Source organism: Gambusia affinis, linkage group LG18 (genome assembly GCF_019740435.1).
Source record: "Gambusia affinis linkage group LG18, SWU_Gaff_1.0, whole genome shotgun sequence".
Lineage (NCBI taxonomy): Eukaryota > Metazoa > Chordata > Actinopteri > Cyprinodontiformes > Poeciliidae > Gambusia > Gambusia affinis.
Window position 1 is genome coordinate 7,103,138 of NC_057885.1, and position 15,801 is coordinate 7,118,938.

A 15,801-nucleotide genomic window follows, 5' to 3' on the forward strand; every position below is an offset into this window, starting at 1 on the left:
TTCTGTAACTTTTCATTTCTTGTGTGTATGTGAATGTCTTTTTTTTGATGCAAATCACTTTGGACTGTCTTGTTGCTAAATTGTGCTCTACAAATAAATCGACTGATTGAAACTTGATTGAATAATCTGAATTGCGGACGCGCGCGCTGTGGGACGTGAGGTAGTATTATATACATAACCCACCGAAGTACTCCATGTCTAGTGTTCGCACATTGCTTTAACTGGCTGGGAAATAGTTTTTACAATAAAGTGAATCAATTTCTGTATGTTTTAAAAATTCTAGTCATAGTGTAATAAATAAATAAATAAGTCCACATAATTTAATATTCACAAATTAGGGAGAGTAATAATTTTTCTTCTTCGATAATAAAGTTACAACAGACAAAATATCAAGCAAGCAATAATATTGCCAAGCTGCATGCATAGACAGTTTTCTAATAATGCACTCATTCTGAATTTAAGGCTTTTAATATTCTGTGAAAATGCACCTACTTCTGCAACGATTATATATTTAGACTCTAGGAGGCGCTGTTTATTCTGTAAACTGTGGCTTTCCCCTGCAAATCGTGTAAACTTGATGGATTTTAAACAATCAGTAATGAATAGACGGCAGGCAGACAGTCTAGACAAGAACCTGACAAAGAACAAGAAACACAGGTGGGTATAAATACACAGGGGGTAATCAAGGGATCTAGACACAGCTGGGGTCAACCAGGGGTAGACTGGACAACACAGAGACTCAACAGACACAGAATCCTAAATAAACACACCGAAAAGCTTGCAGAAAAATTTACACAATGTCTGCAAGTTTACACTCAAAAATCATCTGACAGGAACCACAGTTGAACTTTAAGGCCAAAAATAGTTTGGCGTAACTACAGAACATGACCGAAGAAGAACACCATAACAGTGAAACAGAACAGTAAAGCTTTGGAATGGAGATGTCAAAACTAATTCAGGGAAAAACATAAAGAAACTTCTGGATGTCCTTATTTAGTGAGCATTTGCGGGGTAGTGCAAAGATATTTTCAAGACAACATGTGGGATGCAGACAGACTACTAACAAAGAAAAGCTGGAAACTGGAATTGAATCTGAAATTGCTCCGTTACTCACCAACACTGTCACAAAGCCTTGACTTCATTGTCGTCTCTGTCCTATAATATATAAATATTATATATAAACAGTTTGTAATAACCTGTGTGAATCCTCTCCAAGGTAGTCAGTGGCTGAGATGAATCAATAATTACATAACACATTTGAAGTGGAATTCTAAAGTATCATAAAAAGAAAACTATTAAGTAGCTGTTCTTGCAGTAGAGAAGCGACACTCCCATCCTGCACCGTTACAAGATCCTCTCTCAGAGTTTCCACATTAAATATCAGTGCTGGTAAGTTATGGTCACTTATTTTCAGTACTTCACGTCAGAGACGACATTTAAAGATTCTTGGCTTAATCTAGTGGCAGATAAATGTGATTAGGTCTCTTTGTGTGTAAAGAATGAGCAGCTTCTCGTATAAATGTAACTTGTTTACCAGTGAAGTGGATTTACAAGTTTCACTTTCTGTTTTCAGAGCATTCAGCCTCTGAGGTGCTGAGAACACTCAGCTTTCAAGACAGATATTTTGATTGACAGTGAGCTCTCATTCTGTTCCAACTGGAAACTACAGAAAGATTACTTACCTTATTTCAAATGGGATTAAACTCACAAATTCTAAGGAAGACAAAATAAAGAAGTTTATTTCACTAAGCTGATATCCTAAGAAGGTAAAATAAGATAAGATGCCATTGAAGAAAAGCAGATTTATGATGATCTCTACAAGTTAGGAAATATGGGAACGAAGCTACTCACTTTAGATTTTATCGACCGTTGGAGAGACAGAGTACACACTTTAAACTGTGACCAAACTTTATCTTTCCACACCACAAATAGCTAAAAGAAAAATCACATAGAAAGGGAAAACAATTTCAGAATTCACTGGTAGAGAATGTAATTTTAAATGTGACACCATGCAGTTGTGAGAAGAAACCTTATCTGCTTCATGTGACGGTTTTTTGTAAGATTCCCTAAATGTATAGATAAGGCTATCCCTAACTTCTTCTGTTTCTTACTGTACTATATCATTTCCAGGAAGAGCAGAGGCCAAATATACAGGTGAAGATGGTGATGCACATTGACAAAAAGAGTACCTGCCAGTCCACTGACAATAAGGCCGACTACTGTGTCCACAACAAAGCATGGATGAAAATAACAGGCCCCACAGCTGCGCTGTTTGGGGACGTTTTCTTTGGATCGAGTGTTATAGGTCAACCAGAACTCACGGCTGCAGGAAGAGAAGAAGAAGTTAAAGTTCCAAAAGTCACGGCTGACAGGAGACAGATTGTGGAAGAACACTCTGTAAACGTAAGTGTCTATAATGCGCCACAAGGACATGGAGCAGCGGGAGTGAAACCAGAGAGAGGTAAAGACGCTTAGTGGTCATTTATTCTCATAAATCCATCCCTGTAAAACTCAGGGACAACAAAATCATAAACAATGTAAGAATGTTCATTTTCCTTTCCTAGTGGCAGCATCAAAGGTGATCATCAAAGGAACAGATGGAGTTCAGAAGTCCATCAAAGGTAACTAGAGATTACAGCGATTTACAGTTTTCTCTTATCCTTCCAAATGAACATAATAATTTAATTTTCACCATTGCTTCGTAGTGCTGAGAGCCTACAGGATCGTCCTGTTGGGAGAATCTGGGGCTGGGAAAAGCACCCTGGGAAACTCCATCTTAGGAGAGGAAGTGTTCGAACCTGGCAGAACGACTGACTATCAAATTCAGTCCAAATCTGCCCACGAAAGGAGAATCACTGTGTTGGACACTCCTGGTTTCTCTCATTTTGACCAACTTGAGGCAGAGCTGAAGGATGAGATAGCGAGGTGTACCTCAAGGTGCAGTCCCGGTCCCCATGTTCTTCTGATTGTGCTGAACGTAGAGGAATCCTCAAACCAACAGGCGGCTGTAATCGACAAAATCTGCCAGTGTCTTCCAGAGGAAGCATTCAAATATGCTGCAGTTGTTTTTACTCATGGCCCTGATCGGATGACAATTGAAAAGTATATCAATGAGAATCAACGTCTTAACGATTTGGTAGTGAAGTGCAGTGGCCGATATCATGTAGTTGATCATAAGAACAGCCCAAAGGGTGACGAAAACGACTCCCAGGTGTCACAGCTGATCAGCATGATGGATAAGATAGTGATAGAAAACAAAGGAGGGTGTTACACCAACAAAATCCTCCAGGCATGTCAGAGAGACAAAAATAACACAAAATCAAGCAACCCAAAACAATCAAACAACAACAAAGGTAATGCCAACAGCAACTTGTGGATTAGTTTGTCAGGCCCTGAGGGGAACTTGGTGGCAGAAGCTTTCTTTGGGCCAGATGTTGCAATTTGGCAAAAAACACAAACATCCACCAAGACTGAAGAATGCACTACTAGTAAACAGGGGGAATATGAAGAACCATGTTCTGAACCGAAAGGGAGAGCTGAAGAAAAGTGCGAAGGGCCATCTCAAACAAACTCCTCTCCAAAGGAGGAGGAAGAGGAAAATGAACCAGAAAGAGAATATAATGACACAGAAACAAACAAGCCATCAGATATGCCAGGCAGGAGGAAGAAAACAGAAGGGCCAGGAGCTCCAAGTTTTTGGAAATTGTTAACTGGTTTCATTGGGGGGCTATTGGGAGGTTTAGGGGCAGTTGCATCAAGTTTAATTGGGGGGCTAATGGGAGTTATAGGAGCAGTTGTATCAAGTTTAACTGGGGGGCTAATGGGAGGTATAGGAGCAGTTATATCAAGTTTAACTTGTGTGGCAAAAATAATTGCAGGTATAATGTCTTTGGCTGGAGCAATATGGCTCAGCATATGGGTCAAGAAAATCTATGACAAGATCATGGCCCTTTATGAGTGGATCAAGAAGAACATCGGACTCATCCTTCTCTGTGTGGCTTTTTACTTCCTGCTCTTCCTGTCGTTTTTTGACAGAGTACCAATGGCTGGAACCATTTTCCTATCAAGTGGAATATTGGTGATGTTTTTGGTCGTACTGTTGTTATTCACTGTCATTATGAAACAATGACAGTTTGTGACTCTGCATTCAGTTTAATGTATTGGACCCAAAATCTAAAGACATGGAGACGTAACTGTTGTGTTTTAAGATGTGTAATTGTCTTCACTGAATGTGAGGATTTTAAAAAAGATCTCCGAACATCAGCCCAACCGTTACTGGTTTATAATGAACCCATAATCAATGCATCTGTGTGACAATATGTTAATTCCTTAAAGGATATTTAGGAATGGAAATCACATCAGTCTTAGGTGTTTTATATAGGAGATCTTTGGTGCCTATTTATATATCAGTAGATATTTTAATCATTCTCATTACCAATAGTTTATTTCCGTTAATCGCTGGACTCTGTCACGTTTCCCCTTTTGTCTTCACCTCTGGTCATAAATTTCTGGACAGAAATTTGAACTTCAGGCTGGTTTTCAGTTTGATGTTGTTCTTTCAGTCATTATAATATGATAAATTTGAACACATGCTGGGTTGGTTTGTGGTAAAACAGAGAGATTGATTTTTAGGGGATGTGTCTATTGCTAATTTGGTTGGCTAATGGCAAGAAGGTTCTGGGTTTGAGTCCAAACGTTGGGGTGTTTCTACATGGAATTTGCATGTTCTTCTTGTGCTTGTATGGGTTCTCCCCAAGTACTCCAGCTTCCTCCCAGAACCCAAAAACATGATTGTTAGGTTAATTGATCTCTAAATTTCCATTAGGCATGGCTGTGTGTGCATGATTATCTGCTCCTAGACACATAAAAAGTGTGCAGGAGGTATTTTAGACATATCAAACCACAAAGTCTCTGAAATATATTTACATGAGATTAGCTACTCATGTAAACTGCTGGTATTTGTTGATTGAGAGAAAATTTAGATGAAACTCCCAAGACACTTTGAATCCACTGTAGTTATCATGCCAGGCCACTAGATGGCACTGTGGTTTTAATCATAAACACTGGTTAACAAAATGTTCTGACACACCAGCTATGTGTGTGACAACCTTTGGCAAAGCAATAGAGTGTAAATAAAATATAATTTTATTCGTTTGGTATGTGGGGTGAAGTTTCCCAGTGCTGGACATGCTAATGCTAAGCGATCTTGTGCCAACATTTAGGAGTAAGACTTTGTATTTGTGTTAAATACCAGACCGTGGGAAGGTTTCAACTTTGCTCAGCAGCAGTTTGGTCGCTTAAATTCGCTTTTCTGAACTTTTTGTTTCAATGTGATTTGATTGTTGAAGATCCACATGTGCAGACTGTACAAAGTGAGTCAAGGTGTGTTGTTGTTTTCAGGACTTGTTTAATGGAAAGTGATGTCTGTTTTTGTTTTTTGACAATAACTTTATATTTTTTATTTTTAAACTATTTGTCTTTTATAGAACATTGTGTCATTTCAGCTCTGTAACCAGATTTGTTAATTTGTCTCGTCTAATTAAATAAACTCTAACTCCTGTCTGGCTGCCATTTAATGTTTTCTGAATGAAAGTAAGTAGGTAGAAACATCAAAATGTTTCTTTTGAAAAATAAAATAATAATAATAAAAACAGATGCAAAACTTATGATTTTATTTTCCATTTCCTAATTATTTTTCTTAAAGAAATATGTTCTACTGAAAGGTAGGAGCCATCAGCAGATCAACTGAAAGTAGAAGCTAAAATACTTATCTACCAGCTGTAAACACTAAAGCCCAATTCATCAAGATTATCAAATCTGATGCAGCTGATGAAAATAATATTCTTGACACACACACACCCTTTTTTATGACAATATTACCTTAATTAAAATAACTAAGGTACTTTTCAGTTTATTTATTAAAAGTGTTGTGAATCATGTAGATTTTCTTTCTACTTCACAACTGTACACCACTTTGTGTTGGTCTTTCACATAAACTTTGAATAATATTTATGTTTGTTGTCATGTGGCATAAGAAAAAATAGTTCAAGGGGTGTGAATACTTTTGCAAGCCGCTGTAGCTCTGATGTCTGACAGCATCTCAGTTGTTTTATCAGACAAATATTAAACGCACCCTGGTCTTGAAGTATCTTATGTTTATTATGTTGTTCAGTTTGCTTGTGTTGCGTAACCAGTAATAAAATCAAAAGTGAAATGAAGCACTCACCTACTTTTGAGTCAGAGCGTCTACGAAAGAAGCCAAAGAAAAAAGTCGGTCCGCCTTGGTGAGTGGGGTTTTTCTGAGGGAGTCCTGAGCAATTCTTTCTTCAACAACATGGAAGGTAAGATTTTATAATAACTAATAAGAATTGTTAACTCTTTTTAGTAATCTAAACTCTTTGTTTTTGCTTGCAGTTCATGCTTTCACTCACACTCTAACACAGAGCGGGAAATGCCAGAGTTTTTCTCCGGCATTCTCTTGTAAGGCAAACAAATGAAAAAAATTTGAAGTAGTTCAACTACTGGAAAGGTTTGGAATATTAATACAATATCACTGCACCTTTAACACCGCGGTCATCAAGTAACTGAGACGATTTTCTGTGCAAACTACACATTTCTTTTCTATACTAACTAGGTCTTGCAGACATAATTTAGATCATTTGATTTTCTCTACAGTTTGCCCATAAGTGATATAACTGGAGTTATAAAGTAGGTCAATGAATAATAATAACTAAAAACAGACTTGTTGTCATGTTTACAATTTAGACTTGACAGAATGACAGAAGAAGGGATACAATCCTCTTTCTGAGAGATTTTATTTTTTATTTTTTCTGTCATTGTGCAATGTGTGGTGAAGTAAACTTGTTCATTACCTTATATTCTCCTTCTGCCTGTAGATTCATGTTTGGATAGAAACACTGTGTCAGAAGACAAGCATGAACTTGATTTATAAGCATGCTGCTCATTCGGGGAAAAAACCTGCAAGCAATCCACCATGTAGATGAGAACAAGACGGACTTTTATGTTACTGCAGAGAACCAAATAGCAAAACTGCCTGTTTATACCTGATGCTTCCCCTTTCTTCAGGTCTATGTAAAAAAATAGTGTTTATAAGCCAAAAACTATTTGCATATTTAGATTTAAAGTGATCTTTAAATCTTGCCAAATTTTCCTGGAAGTAATACAAACATTCTGGAGTGACAACTTCAGAGTCCCAGCTGGAATCCGAAAGAGAATCTGCTGAGAATCCTAAAGATGAAAGAAAACCCACAACTGATGACTCTGATTCATTGCTAGTTTCATGTTTTGATGATGTCTTGAATCATTTTATCAGGTTGTAATACTGAAAAAGGTTTGAACAGGGGCAGTTGCCCAGGGCGGCATTGCGAGGAGGGCGTCTTCCGCCAAGTTCAATCTGACAGATTGACAAAACTGCAATTAAAATGTTGCGTCTTAATAGGTGTGGATAAGACACGTCTGTGATAAACTGTAATCATTCAAGCTCAAAAGAGTGATTTCATCAGTCACCGTTGCTCATCACTTCCTGTTTCCTGTTTTGGTGTGTGATCTGTTTCTCTTGTATTTGTAGGACCTCCAGCTGCTTGCTGTGGGTTGGGAGCAAGACGGAACAATTCCCAACGTAGGTCCTTTTTAAAAAAACCTTGTATAAATGAGTTTCTGCAATTTGCGACAAAGCAAATGTTGTATAATAATTCTAACTATGAGTAAAATAATGATGAATAATATACATGACATAAAACAACTTTTAACTATACATTCCTATTTCAGGTCAGACTAGATAGGCAACTGTGTGATTTCTCATGTAAAGGCTTTATTGGCCATGTGCCTCATCTTTAATTTTTCTTGAGTAAGATTAGATGTCGCACAAATATGGTGCTTCTTGAAGAGCAATCAACAAAAATAAATGTTTTGTTCTTTGTCTGAAAAAACAAAAAACAAAAACAAATTTTCTCTTAGTGCCCAAAAGAAGAATCGCCATCATTGGACAAACTGGAGCAGGGAAAAGCAGCCTTGGAAACACCATATTTAAAGAGAAGAAGTTCAACGTCAACCACGACAAGGATCCTGGGATGAGAGGATGTGAAGCAAAGACCAAACGTGTTGGTGGGAGAGAAATCACTCTGATCGATATGCCTGATTTATTTGATCCAGAGAAAGATGAGAAAGAGCTGAAGGCTGAGTTGCTGAAAGGAATCACAGAGTGTTCGCCTGGGCCTCACGCTTTCCTCATCGTGCTCAACGTGGAGAAATCTACAGACAAAGACAACGACATCGTCAGCAAAATGAATGAGCACTTCTCCGAGGAAGTGCTTAAATATTCAACGGTTGTCTTTACTCACGGTGATCGGCTCCCGAGACGGCAACAAATCCAAGGGTTTGTGAAGGAAAACAAGTTCCTTGGCGAATTAGTAGAAAAGTGTGGGAATCGCTGCCACATCGTAGACAACGAACGCTGGAACAAGCGATCGAAGTACAGATACAGGAGCAACCGGTATCAGGTGAAGAAACTGCTCAAGTCAATAGAGGAGACGGTGGAAGAAAACGACGGGAGCTTCTACACCAATGCCATGCTGCAGAAAATAGAGGAGCGTATTAAAGAAGAAGAAGAACGCATCGCAAAGTCTTCCAGAAACATACCAGAGGAAAAAATCAGAGAGACGGCTAAAGAAAGGACGTTTGATGATTTCTTAAACAGGCTGGCAGGCATCACTATTGGTGCTCTGTTAGGAGCTGCTTTTGGTTCAGCAGCAGCTGTGTCAGTGGTTGTTGCATTGCTGGCAGCAACTGTTAGAGTCATCGCCTCTGCAACCAAATCATGGAGTGCAACGTTTACAAAACCGGCTTTAGATGCAAAAGTAAGTGCAGCACCAGACAAAACAGGGAAAGCAGAAAAAGAAGCAAACTTAGCGGCAGAAACAGGAGAACCAACAACAGCAACGGCGGAGAAAGTGACAACAGCAGAAGAGGGAAAAGCAGCAGAAGTAGCTGGAAAAATCGGAGCAGCATCTTCACAAATAGGTGGAGCTTTAAGACGAGTAGTGGGTGCGTCTACAGCAGTGGGAGCGTTTTGGGGGGGCGTGACAGGATATAAGGCAGCAGAAAATGCAAAAACTCCGTGGGAAGCAGCAGAGAAGGCGGCTCAGGCTGTGTCATCTTCAGGATTCACAGCGATAGAGAAATCTCAGAATCTGGCATCAGATCTTGTTAAAGCAGTGGCTAAACCATTGACCAAAGACTCTTAAAGGAACAGGGAGCAAATAAACAATATAGTTCTATACTGATCAAAAACTAGTTGAGGAATTGTGATTTTTAAAGGGATTTTGTGTAAAATAACCATTACAGTTCCAAACAAATGTAAATAGTCAGCGTTACAAATTTTACACAACCTCTTGTATTGAACGATGAAATGAATTCACATTTAATGTGAAATCAGTTGCCACAAATTTACATTTGAATAATTGAATAAGATAATTAATGAATTAACTGTTTAGTAAATTATTTAAACATTTATTTAGTTCATAATTATGGTACATTTAACTGATGACACGATGATATTAGTATATGTTAATTTAATTTTGTCCCTTTTAGCCCTCCGTAGAAGATAGCACTTCACACAATAGCAAAAGAAATCTACGTAAATATTGAGTTCCAATAAACAATATGCAGATCATAATGTTTCTTTATCGTTGCAGATCAGATGTATACAGCTGTAAAAAATGTGTGTAGGTTTAACATAATTTTATTTACTGTAATACATCAGAACCTGTCAAAGCTATGACATCATCAGGTTGTATTTTATGAATGTTTGAATGGATTATGCTTTTTTTAATTTTAATGAATGTTAAAAACACTTTGAAAGATTACCCTGACATTTAGGAGATAGTAAATTACCTTAAACTGAAAATGTTTAGTAAGCTTTAATGTTAGACACTGACAAAAAAAAGTGTCTGTTTTTTTAAAGTGAATCCGGCTCTTAAAGGAACAGGGAGTTTAAACACCAAATGAATAAAAAAAATGAAGTGAAAGACATTCTCTGATGTTTTCCTCTTTTTCTCTCGTTGTCACTGTAATGAAGATTTTCATTATTCACTCCAGTACACTTAAAAATAAATGAAAAAAAAACACCAGAAGAAACAGATTGAAGTATTTTATTCGTAGTTTGTGTGTTTTCTTAGGCAGCTTTTTCTCATCTACTGATGATGATCAGCTCTGATTGTGACAGAGTACAAGTAACCTACCTCTGTTGTCTCTTCTTCTGCACCTGGTGTTCAGACTAAAAGATTCCCCAGAGGCCTGAGCATCTTTTAAAGGTTCCAGGAGAAACTATAACGGACTGAAGGGGCAGAAGTAAACTGAGCTCTTTAGAAGTTTAATGTTTCAGATTTACATCTAGAGAAATTATGTGCTTCCTTATAGATAATTATAGATAATGTTTGTTAAATAAAACAACTAACATAGCAGTCATACTACTAGAATGACTTTATTTGCTCAACACAAAATATGTAAAAACCCTAGTTTATGACAACTCAGACATAAAGTCCATTAAAAAAACTGGTGTTTCATAATTTTCCAAAAGCATTGCTGAAATGTACTATTTTACTATTTTTCTTGTGAACCGGTGATAGTGTGATGTTTCATCCCATTAGCTGAATGAATAATCTCTTTATATTCAGAGAACACTTACCTTAAGACATGTTTTCTATATGTAGATTTATTTTATTTAATCAGATCTTCTCATCGGACCATCCAGTCTCCAGTGGAGTTATAATGATAACAGCAGGTCGTTTTGTCTTCAGCCGCTGGGAAAAATCTTCAGGATTCTACAAATTTAGTTGGTTCTGAACACATGGCATGCCAAAAGCAAAATAAACTTAAGCTATGTAAAATTATGACATTTTTAGATTTGTCTGGACTTTAGACTTTTTCTTAGAGATATTATCTTAATATTTGTTGTTGACATTTTTGCTTCACATCTAACATTTTCCCTCCAGTCTTTGTCATCTGAGGATGAAGATGTGAAGAAATCAAAACAGACAGTAGAGACACTTTAGCAACAGCCTGTAAAGGTAAAACTCTTTATCCTTGGGTAAATGCCTCAGGTCGTCATCCTGCTCAGTCTAAGAACTCAAACAATGAAGCTCCACACGTTTTTGATACTTGACATTTATTACATTTGTTCCATCTCTTCAGGAATACAGAAAGACAGATAAATGATAAAAAATGAACAAACATGTAAGGTGTGGCACAGATAATAAAAACAATTCAATTCAGGATTAAGCGAATTCTGACTTTCACAGCAGTCACAACTTTTTGATTTCATGAGTAAAAACATTAATAATACCTGGACTTTTTCTACTGGTTGTTGACAGGTTGGCATCAAACTTCTTGTCTGTCCTGAACTTTTATCCAACAAGTCCCGGAATGATTTCTCGGATATTTTCAAACACAAAATTCAAATGAGAATTTTTCTTAAGATTTTTTCAGTGAGATATACGCAAAACAAATCACACAGAATATATATGTTATATTAATATTATTAACTGCCTGGTTCTGTCAATGCATAACAGAAAATGATGAACAAATGCCACAGATCAACTCTTTTATCTTTACCAGGACAGACAGAATCTGGAACTGGATGTAAAGTTATTGCAATGAATAATACAATTGATTTAATAGATCGGAGTGAAAAATGTACATAAATCATATACCTAAATATTCAGTATAAACAAGACATTACCATTTTCATTCTAAACACATCAAAACTAATTATTTATGAAGAACCAAATATTGAACCAAAATGAAATTGCTAAAATGTAATAAGTCTAAATGCAGATCACATGTTATTGAGCCTTAATATGGCAGATATACTTGATATATATTTGATATATTTATTGAAATATTTAGTATTAAATAAAAAAAATATTCAATTTATATTTAACCCTTTGCAATGACAGATAAGTTTTGTTGTTAAACCTTTTGAGATTCAGGTTTGAACAATGGCTACCATCTGTGATTCACAGGGAGTTCTATCAGATTGAGGTATTTAGATGTTTCCACCCTGAAACATGGGATAAAAATATACATAATTTGGTTTAAAATCCAATTTTTTAAAGCATGAATCAAGATTTTCATCTCATATTTCAGCTAGGTCTTGAGGTGGAGGAGGGAACAAAGCTTTCCGCCACAAAAATAAAATACCCAGAAGGGGGCGCTGTTGCTTAAAAGAAAATTCAATATGGCTTCTCCTAGTCTTGATCACACTGAGGAAGATGAAAGGCTTTGACTCTCTGCACACATAAATGAATCTTATTGCTCCAACTAGGATTAGTAGAGTCGCCCAAACAAGTTTTATGGTGACTTTGGAATATGGAAGAATGCCCTAATTTGAAAAAAGTCAGAGTAATTTTTCAAATTAGGGCATTCTTCCAAATTAATTAGTAAATCAGCTGTCTGAAAAACATCTTATAATTTGCAATAAGTCTCATCTCACCATTACATTATTTCCCCAAAGCTTAAGGTCAGATTATTGCTAAGTGGAAGAAGGTCTTAAACCTGCCACTGCTGCTGCTGCTACTGTGAAACCAGCAGCTCCAACAATTGTTCCATCTGCTGCTGAACCTACTGTTTCTGTGCCTTGTAGGCAGTTGCTAAAAAGTCAAGAATAGTCTTAATAGCTCGTTCTGCACCACGAAAGGCTTTGAATAGAAGATCTGTTGTAATGTCATTTACTTTCTTTAAAATCTCACAAATTCTTCTTCTAGCTCTCTTCATGATTCCTTCTCTTGCAACTTGTTCTTCAGGAAGAAACGGTTGTGTCACTTCCTCCTCTCTTTGCAGCAAATCATTGGTACAGTACTTTCCATCATTTTTCTGTTCTTCATGAACAACCGGTACATAAACATCTTGCTGTTCTTCATGAACAATTGCAAGCGCTACATGTTGTGTCATTTCCTCCAATGTTTGCAGAAGCTCATTGGTATAGCAGTTCCCGTTGTTTTGCTTCACTGTGTCTTCAATTGATTTGAGTATCTCCTTCACCTGGAAGGCGTTGTTCCTATATGTCTCAACAGAATGATTGTTCCAGTGTTTATTATCTACAACATGGCACCGACCACCACATTTTGTTACTATTTCCATCAAAGATTCGTTTTTGCTAACATATTCTTTGATGTGTTGCCCTTCAGGGAGCTCCTCACCATTAGTAAAAACTACTGTTGCAAATGCAAAGACTTGTTCAGAAAACCATTCAGTAATTTTTTTAATAATGTAATTTTCCTGGTCTGTGAAACGTCCTAGTTCAAGTACAATGAGGAAGGCATGCAGCCCAGGCGAACACTCTATGATACACTTCAGTATTTCATCCTTCAGTTTTTCTTCAGGCATTTCTGTATCAAAGAAACCTGGTGTATCAATCAAAGTCATTTTTCTCCCATTGAGTGAATCAGTTATTGCCTGACAAGGACTTTGACAAGAGTTAGCACCAGAGTAGGCAGTGAACTTGTTTTCTCCAAATATGGTGTTTCCGAGGCTGCTTTTCCCAGATCCAGTTTTCCCAACAATCACAACTCTTCTTGCGTCAGACTCTAAAAACAAAAATGTCCCTCATTACTATAACACTGAAAAAAAATGTGAACAAAATGAAGATGATGAATGCTTGGTGAACAAAGTCATACTTTGTATTCAAAGCTGAATATCAGACATAGACAGTTGTCAAACAGAAAACATTGGAGGTTGGCCCTGGAGAAAACAGATTCTAACAATCCTATATATATGTATATATATCTATATATCTATATAGATATATAGATATAGATGGCACCCAGGGTCAGCCTCCTGCATCACCGCCCTCCAGATATTTTGCAGCAGGCTCCGCTCTGGCTGCACTGTTTTGGTCAGACTGCGATGTTGGTTTTTGCTTTTTGTGTTTTCTTGGACTCTGTACTGCTGTAAATCAGGGTTTGGTCCATGTTTCCTTATCTTTGCTTCACCATTTATTTGGTTATAGAACAGAAAGGGCCTATTGGCTGAGTTTACAGTACTTTGGCATTGTAAACTCTCAGGCAGGCCTTCAAATATTATATTCTGAAAAGGAAAGAGTTTAGAGAAAAATGTGACTTACCATCAGGAGGACTTCTGTTACCAGTGTTGATGCTGTCCCAGTCGTTTTCGTTTGACACAGCCCTCTAGTGTGCAAGTAAAAGGTTTATTTATGAAGGAATTTTTTAAAAGTCTTTAGGAAGTAATGATGAAAATAAGGTCTACAGAGACATTAAAACACTTTATCAACACAGAATTTGGTAGAACGTATTGATGTGCAAATGTCATATTCACACTGCCAAACAACTGCACCAAAAACCTAATTTCCAGATTTTTAAAAATCTTTTATTAATATTCATATTATGTCTTATCATATTTTAACAATCATTTTATTAACATTATATTGAACTCTAGAAGATCAACTGTTCACAATGTTTCTAGAGGCCTGTCCTGGTCATGTAGGTCAAAAAGATTTCAGAGTGAAGAAAGTATGAATCCAAAGTGCTGTTGAGTTTTACCAACCTCTACTGGAGCTGTGGAGACGCTGGTGCTGGAAGAGTCAGAAGATACTGGTTTGTCTGTGACAATAAAGACCAGAGGACCTGAGGGCAGCTCCACTGTGTGCTCACGTCTCATTAGGACTTCCTGTTGGTCTACAACAAAATAGATTATTATTATTTTGAGATTTAATAAGGTGGACATGAAACAATTACAACCAAATTGTTGTACGACCAACAGTCAACTGTTGATAGAAATATCTAAGACATTTTAAATTTAAATGAAGATATGAAATAATACAAAATAATATACAATTATTTAAATTATATTATATTATAAACCAGGTGATCAAATCAGTGTCAGTTCAATTGACTGGGTCAATCAAATCACCTGTAGAGATTTTTAAGGTCCAGCAGGGGTCAGTATTCTGTATTAATACAGTATCAACACAGTTTGACAATGTGTCAAAACGCCTCATGATGCCTTATTAACACATCACTGCATTTTACACAAAATTACTTCCTTTTAACCTTCCTGAATTAAATAGACATAATGGATGCCAAACAACTAAAGAGAAAGTTAGTGTAGAAAAATAGTCAGAAAAAACTCCTGCATCATCTCTGCTCATTTGTTCTTGTCTCTGTCATTCTTCAAGTTTGTTCCACTCACTAAACTGACTGTTTTCAAGGCAAGTTACACTTTAAATAAATAATTTACACCTGGAACTGATAGACAGTATTTTACATTACCTCTTTGATGTCTGAAAGCGATACTGTAGGTCTCATCGGCTGCAGTTGTTACTGGTCCACACTCTCCTCCTCCTGACTTGCGTTTAATCTTAAAATAATTTTCAACTTTCTTCTTATTTTCTTCTGAGAGAATGTCTGAACATTCGAGGAAAACAGGATATGGATAATAGTCCTCCATCTTCATGCAGAATGCAAACTAACTTCTAGTTCCTCTTGGCTGCACCCTATGTACTGTTGTACAAGTGGATTTTTCCATGATGACATGTAACATGATAAACTTTCACTTTCAACTTATTCATGAGCAGCATGATTTTAAGATGATTTGTGAGATTTTCTCTTGCTTGTTTTGTTATATGTGTGAATCTTTTCTAGACTGATTATCTGAAAACAAAAGTTTGCAGAAGTTCTTTATACTCAGTCACTTTGTCCGAAGTTACTCTTTCTAATCTAAAAAAATAAATAAAAAAAGACCTGGGTTTCAAATTATTCATCTGAT

General features: G+C 36.8%; 3 protein-coding genes across 3 annotated transcripts; 2 read left to right on the forward strand and 1 right to left on the reverse strand.

Annotated features, from left to right (window-relative positions):
- The first annotated feature begins 1,309 nt into the window (after positions 1 to 1,309).
- On the forward strand, positions 1,310 to 5,570 carry LOC122819861. The gene is made up of 4 exons (XM_044096880.1): positions 1,310 to 1,389; positions 2,131 to 2,461; positions 2,565 to 2,621; positions 2,706 to 5,570. The coding sequence occupies exons 2-4, from the start codon at positions 2,161 to 2,163 to the stop codon at positions 4,127 to 4,129; spliced, it is 1,782 nt and encodes a 593-aa protein (XP_043952815.1). The 5' UTR covers positions 1,310 to 1,389; positions 2,131 to 2,160; the 3' UTR covers positions 4,130 to 5,570.
- Positions 5,571 to 6,227: 657 nt separating this feature from the next.
- On the forward strand, positions 6,228 to 10,050 carry LOC122819867 (GTPase IMAP family member 7-like). Its single transcript, XM_044096893.1, has 3 exons — positions 6,228 to 6,341; positions 7,589 to 7,639; positions 7,978 to 10,050. The coding sequence occupies exons 1-3, from the start codon at positions 6,335 to 6,337 to the stop codon at positions 9,261 to 9,263; spliced, it is 1,344 nt and encodes a 447-aa protein (XP_043952828.1). The 5' UTR covers positions 6,228 to 6,334; the 3' UTR covers positions 9,264 to 10,050.
- A 1,118-nt stretch (positions 10,051 to 11,168) lies between these two features.
- On the reverse strand, positions 11,169 to 15,480 carry LOC122819872 (GTPase IMAP family member 7-like). Its single transcript, XM_044096909.1, has 4 exons — positions 15,306 to 15,480; positions 14,581 to 14,711; positions 14,141 to 14,204; positions 11,169 to 13,604 (listed from the first exon to the last, which is right to left on the reverse strand). The coding sequence occupies exons 2-4, from the start codon at positions 14,692 to 14,694 to the stop codon at positions 12,640 to 12,642; spliced, it is 1,143 nt and encodes a 380-aa protein (XP_043952844.1). The 5' UTR covers positions 14,695 to 14,711; positions 15,306 to 15,480; the 3' UTR covers positions 11,169 to 12,639.
- Positions 15,481 to 15,801: the final 321 nt, after the last annotated feature.